The sequence below is a fragment of the Strigops habroptila genome, chromosome 2 (assembly GCF_004027225.2).
Source record: "Strigops habroptila isolate Jane chromosome 2, bStrHab1.2.pri, whole genome shotgun sequence".
Taxonomy (NCBI): Eukaryota; Metazoa; Chordata; class Aves; order Psittaciformes; family Psittacidae; genus Strigops; species Strigops habroptila.
Genome location: NC_044278.2, coordinates 2,914,054 through 2,927,273, shown reverse-complemented (window position 1 = coordinate 2,927,273; position 13,220 = coordinate 2,914,054). Strand labels below are relative to the sequence as shown.

Sequence of the window (13,220 nt, the reverse complement as noted above, 5' to 3'; positions counted from 1 at the left end):
ACACAAACATGTCAATGAGCAAGACAGGTAGACAAAGGAAAAACATGACTATCATTAGAGAGACAGGCTGAGATTATCCTAATTAGACTACTAGCTAACAAACATCCTGTGACTTAGCGAGGTGCCTCAGTTTATCCCGTATCTCAGATTCGTAAGCTTCTGGGTATGGAGGCTGACTTCCTTACTCTTCAGAGTATGTTCAGATACGTCAAGCATGCCATGGTAGAGGATACACATAGCCAAAATGCTGATTCATTGTTTACAGCTGTGTTAATTTCTTATACTTGGCCTGTCGTGTTCTAAGCTATACTATTATTTCTGGATATTAAGAATAAAGGAAACATGCTCACAAGCAAATTCCTGAATAAACCTAATACAACAAAAGTGAGCACAGGGAGAAGAAGATGAAGAAATATGGGACCAAAGCTGATGACTTACCTTGCGTTCGTGATATTAACATTTACATATCTGTTACTAAGGGAGGTAAACGGAGAGACGTTCGATGTTCTGTATAACTGATACCCTAGTCTGCTTTACATTCCACTTCTACATACAAAAATCTCTTTATCCAAGTGTTCAGTGAGATGCAGAAATTCAACAGCCCCAAACAGTTCTTTCCTTGATGAATCCTCAAATCCAGCTCTGAATGTGTAGCTTAACCATTCTGCTGTTTGCTACTTTCCAGAAGTATCTGGCTGGGATCCTATCAAACTTCAAATGTAAAGAGATTTGGATGATCTGAAACTGTTCCGATAAAATGCAGTAGCATTATAAAACTGTTTAAGATTGTTACCAAAAAAAGCCCTTCCACTCTGAATCAGACAAGACTTGGGAATTGGTACTAATGGGAACATCACATCTGACAAGACAACCAGAAATAAACCAAGTTTTATTCTGTAACAAACCCTCAAACTAAAACGATTCTTCTAAAGGTGTTGTACTGCTTTAGCCTGGCATAATTTTTTTTCCACAGTAGCTTGTTTGGAGCTACATTTTGAATTTGTGATAAAAGCGTTGATCACCCACTGATGTTTTAGCTGTTGTTTACACAACGTCAAGACCTTTGCTGCTTCTCTCCCCCACCTCCCAGTGAGCCGGCTGGGTGTGCACGAGGAGTTTGAAGGGGACATAGCCGGGAAAGCTGACCCCAACTGACCAAAGGGATATTCCAGACCATATGGCATCATGCTCAGCATATAAAGCTAGGGGAAGAAGAAGGAAGGGGGGCTATGTTCAGAGTGATGGTGTTTGTCTTCCCAAGTAACTGTTAACGTATGATGGAGCCCTGCTTTCCTGGGGATGGATGAACTCCTGCCTGCCAATGATACAGCCATTTAGAAATGCAGAAGCCCTAGCCAGAAGAAATAATCAAATAAGGCTTCCTTGTATTCATTTTCACAAACTCCATTGTTGTTATTTTATTAGATGCAGACTATTAGATGCAATATTAGATGCAATATTAGATGCAGAAAAAAAAAGTGAAGCATGGAAGTGCTCATACCACTCAAGGAGGGAAAGCCGGGTATAATAGGGGTGTTTCACCATTTATTCTAGTAAGCATGAAAGACTCCAGAGCAACACTAAAGCAAGAACTCTGAAGAAAGTGTGCTCAGGTGAAAGAGAGCATGAGGGAGGCAAATATTCTTGAACATGTAATAAGTAACACGCAACACCACTTGTCAAAAAATACTTTAATTTTAATAAAAGCACAGCATCAATCTCACGCATCAGAAGTTGCAGAGTGACATGTAAGGCATCCAGGTGCCCCCATGGTAAGAGCTGAGCCCATACCAGAGGATCACTTGAGTTTCCACAATTGTTATGCTTTATATAAAACTATTTTCTAATTTCATATTTAATGGCAGTGTTATCTGTTCAATATAAATTGTTTCCATATTGTAAGTTTCAAATAGCAGTAACAAGTACCTTTTTTCTCCTTGCAGAGAAGGAAAACATAATACATTACACCAAAAATACTTTCACAAATCATTCCAGCAAGCAGCAATATAATAACCACATTAAGCTGTAGGGATGATTTGATATGATGAATTCCACTGTTCCATACATTGATTTGCCTCTAAGGAGTCTAAGTTCTCACATTCTTTACTCTGACAACTAGGTAATATTTGCTCATTGTAAAATCAACAGTTTTCATAATCACTTTTGGGTATTTGTGAACCTAGCATGTGGTAGATGAGAGAGGAGGCAAAAAGGTGTTATTTCTTTTTGTGGTTGTGTGGGGCTTATTTTAACACAGAATTAATTACGCACACCTTTCATTTTCATTGTCTACAAGTCATGAATCATCTCTATCATACTGTATTGCTTTCTTCTCACTTCTGGGTTACTAACCCAAAATTACTGTGTAAGCCTTCAAAGCCAAAACTCTGCTCATTGCTACTGCTGAGGGTAATAAAAGCTGATATGTTGCTATTTGATCAGACTACCACAGCTGAAGATTTCAGAATTATAATCAGAAAACATCTACCCTTTACAACATTCTTCTTTAACTTACAAGCCACTACACTCCTTACGCTAAAGACAGATACTTTAGGTATTACCATACCCTGCTTCTTTTAAAGAGTCAGGGCCCATAACCACTGCCAACTAAGTGTTACCAAGAACTTAATCCTGAGCTATACACATAGTTCGTATAAACACAAGTTGTATTCTACAGCACACTCAATATAGGTAACAAATAGAACAATGGCTCAAACAAGTGCATGTATTAGTGTGCAAAGAAAATTCTTAACACAATTTGGGAACTCAGCATATCATTTGCCATCGTCATACAAGCAACGCTTTCCATTCCACAGTCAGCTGAGCCATCCTGTAGTACTTTGCCATAAAGATCTAAACTAAACTGGTATTAAAAATAAAACAAAATTGGAAATACTCACAAACCACTGTTCTTTAACTAAGGCACTGGAAGGTTTAGAACTGGACTAATCCTTTATTTTCCAGTAAACACAGCATTTCTGAATGCAGACTGTCAGACAGATATCTTTCCAGAATCATGTCCAGTGAATAAGATCTAGTTATGACTTATGCACAAAGGTTTCTGAGTGTGACATGATTCAAGCTGTGCTAGTTAGTGAGAATTCACATTACTTCAGAAGGGTTATACAAGCTCATTAACAATGCAAAGTGTTTGATTTTTTTGCATGATTAATTCAGCTCTACAACACATATTAAAAAATAAATCTTTCATGAAACAACTCAAGTAATTCATCTGTGTATCAGCATCAGCGAGGATCTTCTTCCACCTACAAGGAGTAAGAGTGAAATCAAATGTGTAAGTCTTGACTGTGCTAAAATGTATTTGAAAGTTTTCCAGACTTATTTTTATGTAGACAATAAAACACCATTTCTCTATACCTGAACATCGTAATGATAGACTCAAAAGCATTTTTTAAAAAGCATTAAGCAACATTGCTGCAATCCCATTAATACAGCATCATATCTCACTACTTTTACCAAAACATCATCTGTCTTGCAATTAACTCAAAAAGGGGACAATGACTGCGCCCACTCTATAGAGTCCTTCCTCCCAAGAAACTCTATTTTTTAAGCCAAGGTACAAGTGAAGTTAGCCACAGATAGTTCTTTAGATACTATACTTGATATTTTTAAGTAGGTTGATCCCTTATTCAAACGTATCTTACAATTTCAGGCACTGCATCCAGTAGACTAGTTAGGGAAAATACATGAATGTGTATAAAAAACAGAGACACGCAATACAAACTTAATATGCAGAAGTTCTACGGGTTCCAAATATGATGAGATTTAGTATGTGAAACCTCAGTACTTACTAAGGCTTGACATTGTAGTATTCTTCTGGTGTCACAATTTTCAATCCACCAAAGTAGTCCAGGACCCAAATATGGGTGATGTTGAATTTGGCAAAGAACCAATTGTGATCCTTAGGCCAACTTTCCATCTCAGGGTGGCGACTGAATAATGCTTTTTTTGCTAAGCCCGCTTCTGAATCATTCACCTAAAAGATAACCAGCAAAATATTACAGTAAGATACAGTCATGTGAAGACAAATTTTAGCTAAGAAACCACTGCTGACTGTAAGGTGCTCTTTTCAGTTCAGCCATGTCTTGTCCCAAAGGATCCACTACTGTGGCAGAGTCCTTTCATATTCAGTGGGGCACACAACTGTATGACACAGACAAAAACTCCAAGGTTTTAATATTAAATCAAAAGGGTGCTTTTAAAGTAAGCATGAGCAAGGCAGTACTTCATCAACATAAGAATAAATCTTTCAACAAATCACAAAACAGAGAAGTGTGGATACTTGCTGAATTATTACAGTGCAATGTTTTGGGTGTAATTTTACCTGCTACGCACCTGCTCAGACACACACAGACCCAACCATGTTCAGACATGTGCAAACACATGCATACACGCAACACAAATAGGGTGATACAACAGAATCCACAGAGAAGGGCAGCTGAATTGTGTGGTGGCACTTAATATACAATGCGCGAATGTTTAAAGGGTTAAATAAATCAACAACTTAGAGCTCTGGGTATGCTACAACAGGAACTAATTGAAATAAACATCCCTGTTATTGATGAGGAACTCATGAAAGCAATTAAAGGATTACTGGAGTGTAAGGTACAAATATCTGAGGTGTGAAAACACCAGAGCTCCTGCAAATATCAAGTGGTAACTTCATTTTCCTCACACCAACTATGAGTAGCCTTCCGGTATCGTGGCACGTAACATCTCTTCATATATTTTCACACAGAAATTCCAACCTTTCTCTTCTCCATCCACTAAACAATACTATTTCTTGCACATAATGTTATCCAGTGTCAACTTTCAGCTACTTACCTTTATGACATTCCCACTGAAGATGATGTGGGCACAGAGGGGATTCTGGGGATCATATCTGTGCTTCTTGCAGTAAGGAGTCTGTGCCAAAGACACAGTTAAGGAGGCATTTGAATTGATCTGAAATGCAAGCAGTAAAATAAGGTTTACATACTTTTGCAAGAAAAATGTCATAACCATCATATTTTCAGCATTTTGTACTTTATTAAGTTCAATATTACTGGTAAAAAGAACAAAGCTGTTGTCATCTTTTCCTCACTACATATGAAGGCCTTACTTAGCTGAGCTTCGAATGTGAAAGAAAGCCCAGTTTAGAAGTGTGCTTAAGTTTGTTAGTATAAAATACAAACCTCACAAAACAGCACTCCTTAAAACTCTGAATTCAATATACAGTCTAGATATTTCACATTCAAATGATGACATTGCCCAGAGAAGCTGTGGCTGCCCCATCCCTGGCAGTGTTCAAGGCCAGGTTGGACACAGGGGCTTGGAGCAACCTGCTCTAGTGGAAGATGTCCCTGCCTGTGGCAGGGGGTTGGAACTGGCTGGGCTTTAAGGTCCCTTCCAACCCGAACGAGTCTGGGATTCTATGATATATTCCAATTTACATACACACAGCACAGAACACAAGCACATACAGTGAACTTCATCAAGATAATCCTAGTAGAAGGATAAAGGGGTACTAAAAAGGTAACTGAGTTTCACAACTGTTGATAAAATTAGTTAAAACAAAAACAAACATACAAACACCCCTATCAAAACAAGCCTCTCTGCTGCCTTTTGAAGCTCTTTTGAAGCTCTTTTGAAGTTCTTTTGAAGTTCTTTTGAAGTTTAAAGTGAACTGTTAAAGGTAGGTTTAAAAAATCCTGGGTATTTAAGATACCTGATTTGAAGAATTAAATAATCTGTACCTGATTGATCTAGGAAAACTGATTTGGTGAACACAGCTTGACAAGTAGTCGTGCAAAACAGAACTGCCTACTGCAGAATGTCATATACAAATTTCCCAGCAAAGAAAGTGCATGTGCTTTGAGAGGTTTCCTTAAAAAAGCTCATCTCAAAAAAACCCCACACCATCCAAAAAGTCACTTGAGCACTAGGCAGAGCACCGCTGAACCGATGGCACGGGAGCAACCGGCTGACAGATAGGAAGTTGCTTAACTACAAAACAGCTGACTCATGATTATTCAGCACCATCTCCCTCACACGTGACTGTCACAATCAAGTGTTTCTGCCCTCTAACAGCAGAACAAGGGCCTGTTGAAGAGCCTTCCACAGGAAAATGTTCGTTAGTAGTTTATACCGTGATTTTTATGTTATTCTGGGATAGAGAAGAACACACACACAAGATAAGTTAGGCTTTCTACAGCACTTAGATGCATAATTAAACTATTTTAATGTAACAAACTAAAACCTGACAGTGAAGAGGCAACAAGGTTTACAGTAAAACAAAGTTTGAAAATTTTCCATTATTTTTGTGTTTGCTTATTTCACTAACGCTGTAATAGTTACTGGAACAACAATAAAACAAAAAATCCACCAAAGGACACACACAATCGCTATTTCCCTAACTCTGCAGCCAACTCTCTCACCTTCAGCCAAGTGACAGATCTGACATAAGGCAAATTACACTCAGAGCCTCAGCACACCTCCCACCATGCGCTTGCCTTTGTAATCTGCTCCAGAGACCTAATTACTATTCCTTCAATAGCCCGTATAGGAGCCCTCTTCACTCAAGTCCCACACTGCCAACTTCAAGTTGTTTTGATATTTTTTGTGACATTCTCCGTTTAAATACTCTGTGGCCCCTCATTCCACTGCTCAGTGGTCCTGGAAACTTCAGTCCCTTCCTCTAAACTGACAGAGGGGACATTTCAATTGGACATTAGGCAGAAGCTCTTCCCTGTGAGGGTGCTGAGGCGCTGGCACAGGGTGCCCAGAGAAGCTGTGGCTGCCCCATCCCTGGCAGTGTTCAAGGCCAGGTTGGACACAGGGGCTTGGAGCAACCTGCTCTAGTGGAAGGTGTCCCTGCCCGTGGCACGGGGTTGGAGCTGGACGAGCTTTTAAGGTCCCTTCCAACCCAAACCATTTTATGTTTCTATGATGATTTTATGACTACTGAGCGTCAACACAGGCAGCACCGCCCATGTTCAGATGCTGTAGGGCTAATAATTGCCCCCAGGGCTCAAAAATGAGGTGACATCCATGGAACGGGCAGCCAGCAGCACCATCACATTGCCTTCGGGAAACGCTGGCGTAAACCCTGACTCCTAAAAAGAAATTCCAACCACCATTTGCTACACTGCATCTGCAACCTGCACGCTTGTCGGCTTTAAGTCTCCTTTACTGGGGTCACTATTTACACCTGGGGCCTGCACACACTAGGTCAGACCCGATTCTGCAGGGACGCTCCCGCTTACCTCCAGGTCCTGCACGGAGATCTCCATGTCGGTCAGGTAGAGGTAGGGGACGCCGCTGCCGCTGAGCGGCCCGGGGGGCCCGTCGCTCAGGGAGAAGATGTTGGCGAAGGGGTGGCCGCGCAGCCCCTCCTGCGCGGAGAGCGTGGCCAGCGCGCCCCAGTCGCAGTTGTGCAGCACGAAGCGCGCCATGCGCGCCGCATCCTCCGGCGGCGGGATGGCCCCGCCGGCCGCCAGCAGCAGGAGCAGCAACGCCACAGCGCCGGGGAACCACCGCTCCTCCATCCCGCTCCGACCGCCCGCCGCCACCCACTGCCCTGCGCGGCCACACACCGCCCCTCCGCCCTGCCCCGCGCGGGGGGCGGGCCCCTCGGCACTCCGCCAATCGGAACAAACCCTCCCGCCCGCCTGCACCAATGACGGCGCGCAGGGGACAGCCGTGCGAGTGGGAGATCAGCCTGTTGGCTGTCAGCCAATGGACTCGCCCGTGTCAGCCAATGAGAGCTGCGGGGGGGCGGGACAATCCCCGCAGCCGCACTCGGTTGTAAACAGCTCGGACAGCGCCGCCTCGCCGGAGGGAGGGGAAAGGGCGGAGCCAGTGGCAGCCCAGCAGCCAATGAAAGGCCTCTTCGCAGGTCTCCGCCAATCATGTTCCGCGGCGCGTGTGGCCGATGCGGACGGCCGGTGGGCTGAGGGGGGCGCTGGGGGGACGCGGTCGGCGCCGGGCGGGGAGAGCCGGTCCCGGTCCCGGTCCCGGTCCCGGTCCCGGTCCCGGTGCCGGTCCCGGTCCCGGTGCCGCGGGGTGGCTGTGCCCGCCCGCCGGCACCCACTCGCTCGGAGCCCGCCTGTGTCGCAGGGTGTGCGTGACCCAGCCGATGTGGGCCATGGTGGCAGCGCGGTGCCCAGCAGCGGCTGCTCCCTGGCATCGCCCCCCGTTGGTCTGGCCGGGCTATGGAACCATCGGGCGCGCCGCCCTTGGCACTAAGTCAGTCTCAGAGGCTGGTTCTGTGTCACCACAAGCGCCTGTGGCTCAGCCTTCCTCGAGGCGAGTGTCGTCCTTTACCGATCAAGCAGGGTCCGGATGGAGCTGGTTTGGGACATAAAAGCTCGCGGGATCGTTTCCCGCTGGACACGGCTCAGGTGTTGCCAGTTGCAAAGTGCAGGATGTGTCAAAGCCATCTCTTCTGCAAGACTTAGTTCTGCTAGAACAACCTCCTGGCCTTCAGTGCATTGCTTAGGGAAATAAATACAAAGAATATATTTTATTATTTTATCTACCACCTTTTGCTCAGTCACCTGGTGAAGATTCACATAAAGAAATGCTTTTAACTGGGGTAATGCTGAGACTTGATTCAGCTTTTCCTGAAAGATGGTGGGTTTCCTTTTTTCCGCTTTGATCTCACCAAATACATCTACACTACATATGTAATACCAGTGTAGCTCAGAGAAACCCAAATTAACTTATCATGTGAGTGCCATCTGCCCCCAGGTGCCACACAGCACCCACAGCTTACAGCCCACCAGAGGAATCTTTCCTTTGGGCTGAATTCAGGAAGGAAAACACACCACACGTCCATCCCCTGCCATGTATGTGCTGTCCTGTTGTGTACAGGCAGAACAAAATAGTTTGTCCTCCAGTATTCCCTTGGCCTGCAGAGCATGGGCAGAGACCCCTGCTGTCCCTGTGGGGGACACAGAGCCTTCCACTGCCGTGTTCTGCTGGTGATGCACAGGAAAAAACTGTATTTTCTTAAACCTGAAAAGCAAAGGGTGATGAACCCCTGATGTGCAACCGCTGACCTTGTGAGCAGCAACTGCTCCAGCAACTAAGGCAATACAGGCAGCCTTATTTGTGGTACACAAGTGATATTTCAGGGCAGACTGCTAAGGAGAAAAACAGCAAGAAAAGGAATTACTAGAGAACAGACTGCACAAAAGGTTGCCTTCAGGTATGTAGTATTAAACAGCATATTTAGATGAGGGGCAGGAGTGGAACATATTGAAGGGACAAAGACAGGAGCCATTCTAAAGGAGTGCAAAGATTATGGAAGAAAGGGATGAAAATGGTCTAGAGGGAATGGCTTGGGGAAGAGAAGGGGGTGAGGAAGACAAAACGCAACAAACCCTTTTCGTTAGAGATATTTCTAGCCAAAACAGAGACACAGCTTCCTCTTTTCTCTCCCCACCAACGTGTGTGCGTACACAGAAACTGCTTGTTTCTCTCCACTTCCGACCAGTCCTGCCCTCTGAGAGCCTGTTGTGGGGGGTGTGCTTACCTGATGCGGTGAAAGGGACAAGTGTGTGGGGGGGTGAGTTTGTGAATGATCTTACTGGGGAGCTGGAGAGTGTGACAGGGAGCAGACTGGAGGTGTTTAGTTGGGTCAGCACAGGAAAGAAGGGTTACCATGGAGAGTATGTGGAAGTAACATGTGCCGCAGGGAATAAAAGAAGGAGAGGCAGAAAAGAAGATAAAGGGGATGTGGGAAGCAGAGCTGGCAACTTTTTGTTTTCTTTTCTGGAAAGCTTTTACGTTATGGAATTTAGATGTATGTGTTTGTGCTCGTGGCTGTTCTCCAGGAAGGGTGCGCCTTACCGGAGCTGTACAGCCCCTGCGGCAGCAGAGTCAAAAGTGAGCCTCTTAGAGAGCGTGGAAGATCATCCCCCCGCCATTGCTGGGACCGTACAGCGGCATCTCAGGGCCCAAGAGAAAACAACCTGTCCAAACAAAGCCTGCCCTTTCCTCTCCTGCCTTTCCAGCCTTGTGGTAGGTGCACAGCTATCCCTCCAAGGGGTGCTGCTGCCCAGCCTCAGTGACCTGCAGGATTTGGGATGATGAGCCTGGTGGGAATTCATCTCTCAACAGGATTTATGGAACAAATAGCACTGGCTTTCCACTATGGAGAACAGGATTTATAAGGCTGGGTAGCCTCTGTAGTGGGCACTGCACAGCAGCATATAGGCCATCTTGTGCACCACACAGAACGAAGGGGGCTTGTTTTGGTCGCGCCTTTCTTGGATGGGTATCATGGAGTGACCCTGAGTTGGTGAGGGATAAGGTCTTTAACTCTTTCAGCTTGCTCTGAAATCTCCAGGCTCTCACTTCCTCAGCTAGATCTCAGAGAAAGGAGAAGGATTCTCTCTGTTGTGGTGCAATATGTCTGGGGGCTTCCAGCGTCCTTGCATAACAAGGTCAAGAAAGTATTGCTAGCCACTAGTTCTCCTTTTTGACTTGTGCTTATGTGCATAAAACCCCCTAGTAAATAGACAGTAATATCTCACTGTAGATAAAGCCAGTTAACTCCCTCCAGGGGCTGGCCAGTTCATGGAACCATCTTAATTTCAGTGTGGTTTATATGTGATGGGCCTCAGGCCGAATCTCGGGGCTGTGCTGCTGGAGAAGGTGTATTTCAGCCAGAAAGCAAGCAAGATCACCATCCTGTCTATGTGTCGTCATGCTCTGTCTGCCCTCCTCATAGCTGCTTTTGCCTTGAGTCAGCTCTCTGTTTAGATAGCATGGTTGTTGGATGGGCTGGGCAAGGCTTTCCTTCAGACACACAGTCTCGCTGTGCGCTGGGCCAGGCTTCCTGTCTAGATCATGCAGTCTGTCCGTGAACAGAACCCTTTCTTTGTCCAGATAGCACTTGCAGGCTGTGCAGCCTCACTGTGTGTAGTGCTTGATTTCTGAGCCGGGCCAGCTCTCTGCACCCCAGTGACAGCCAGAGTGATTAAAGTCACTTGCCGCTGCGTTTGACATAAGGGACTGACCTGTGAGTCAGCTCTGGCAAAAGCTGAAGTCCTCGGTGCTTTGAAGTGCCAACACTCCGTGCCATATGAAACCCACCATGCAAATTGTTTCTAAAAATGTTGGTTAGATATCCTCCTGAGGAGATAGCAGCCCTGTGGAACGATGCAGTGCTACTGCTATTAGGAAATGGCACACGACACAGGTCTTTGCTGAACACAGAAAGGTGGTGTGTGCCTGTGTGTAATGCATCTATTTGTTCTTGCCCTCAAAGTTCCTGAATTAACATGGTTGGGAATTTAGCTTCTGATCCTTTCATAAGTGTATTTTTTGAAGATAGGTAAAATGAATATAGCACTGGCCTGATACTCAGCTGAAAGTCCTTTTATGTTTTTAACAGCCACCACACAGGCAGTGGCAAGGCAAGCTTCCTCTGTGCATAACCTGTTAGGGACCAGAGGAGTTATTCCATGTTCAGTCTGAAATTCTTGCTGTTCAGTCGGAGGTTGGGCTGCGTGGGGAGGAAGCTGTTGTGAGGGCCAGCTGTGACACTAGGATGTTGAGATTGGCAGCAGGACTGGCCTGAGAACAACATAATCAAACCCGTGCTTGTATCCAGCACAGATACCTGGAATCGTGTCAGCACCCATGTTCTGGCTGTAACTTTTTGTTTGTTTATATTAAGCCTTGTTGAGTTGTAAAACCAATAACTAGTAGAGGAGTCATTCAGTCTAAAAGCAAGCTGTCAGTGGCTGATGCTGATAATATTTGTCCCATCACTATATTAGTATAATGGGATGCAGCTGTTGCCTCTTAATGCCCCAGCTGAGTATGTTCTCTGAAGTCAGGCGATCAGCAATGAAAGAAGAGCTCTCCAAAGAAATTCAGGTGCTGCAAGAGATGGCGCTGTCCACCTGTACACCACCCACCAGCCCCAAGTGGCCTCATATGAGTTGGGGTGGTCCACCTCAGCGTGGGCTCGTTATCACAAGCAGAGCATGGCAAGTGAAATGGTCCCTGTACAGTCCCGCATTTTCCTAACTTCACTCTGCTTAGGGACAGGCTTTTGCCCAGAGCCTGAGAGTTAAGAAGCCTGCTTAGTCTGAACCATGCTGTTAGCAGGCAGGCGCAGGCCGACAGTCAGGAACACGTGAAATGATTCAATCTTTCAGTTAGTCTGTATCGCTTACTTTTTTATGTGGCTACCACACAACACACGCAGTCTCACCCTCCTTGTCCAGCACAGATTAGCAAGAATCACTTACAGCCACGTCCTTTCATTTAATTCAAGCCTCTTTGCTAACGGGGCTTTCCCATTCACACCATTCCCAGGAGTGCACAGTGCCTGGCACGTGAGCGTGTGTGTGTGCGTGTGTGCTCCCAGGCATGCGTCGCTGCAGCTGCAGAGTTAGAGCAAGAAATGTCGATGGTACAAAGCGTTCCAACTGACTTCATTTCCTGCTGATAACTCCCTGAAGAGGGAGGGTGAGGCTTAATGTCCACAGTGTGAGTTTAATGCTGAGGGGCAAGGGCAGTGTCGGTGGGAGCAGATGCTTCAGAACACAGCAGAAAGGTGGGTTCGAACGGCGAGTTTCCCCTAGAAAACACTGCTCACGTTCACTTCCTGTCAGCTTGCCATTGTTGGAGGAACTGATGTTCAAACCCAGCCCAAAACAGGATGTTGGCTTTTCGAGTTGATTGATCTTTGAAATGCAAATGGTTTTTTTTCTGTGGTTACTTTATCCCCCTGTTTTTTTTCAGTTGAGAATTGAGTTGCTTGAGTGGGAACAGGAAGGGTTGAGCCCTCATTTTCAGGGTTCAAAAGCCCAACATGGGAACAGCTGCTGGTTAATAGTATGAATTCTGGGAAATTCTGTGGATAGCAGCAGCCTGAGAGGTGGACAGAACAATCCCAGGTACTGGCAGGTGAGCTCTACTAAACCCTCAATCCATGCCTTAACAAAGTACAGAATTTTGGTCTGTTTTGTGGGGACCCACAGTTCCCTCCACCCTTTGCTCATCCGCCGCCCTGACAAACATACCTTCCCACACTGGGCTCCCACACAGGCACACCGGGATGAGATAGCGGCGTGGACACAAATATCAGAGCTTCAGCCCTCAAAAACTTTCTTTCCTAACTGGTCTCTAAAGAACTGTCATGTCCCTGCATCTCCTTTCTGTGGATCTAGCACACTGTGGAGGCCCCATTGTCCGTG

The 13,220-nt window shown here is 45.6% G+C and overlaps 1 protein-coding gene across 2 annotated transcripts; it reads right to left on the bottom strand.

Annotated features, from left to right (window-relative positions):
• Positions 1-1,676: 1,676 nt before the first annotated feature.
• On the bottom strand, positions 1,677-7,637 carry CREG1 (cellular repressor of E1A stimulated genes 1). Of its 2 annotated transcripts, XM_030471792.1 has the most exons (4): positions 7,266-7,637; positions 4,846-4,965; positions 3,813-3,997; positions 1,677-3,266 (listed from the first exon to the last, which is right to left on the bottom strand). In XM_030471792.1, coding segments are annotated over exons 1-4 (588 nt in total). In that variant the 5' UTR covers positions 7,548-7,637; the 3' UTR covers positions 1,677-3,265. The 2 variants fall into 2 exon arrangements, with proteins under 2 accessions (XP_030327652.1, XP_030327653.1); XM_030471793.1 differs by having other exon boundaries at positions 1,677-3,997; positions 7,266-7,576.
• Positions 7,638-13,220: the final 5,583 nt, after the last annotated feature.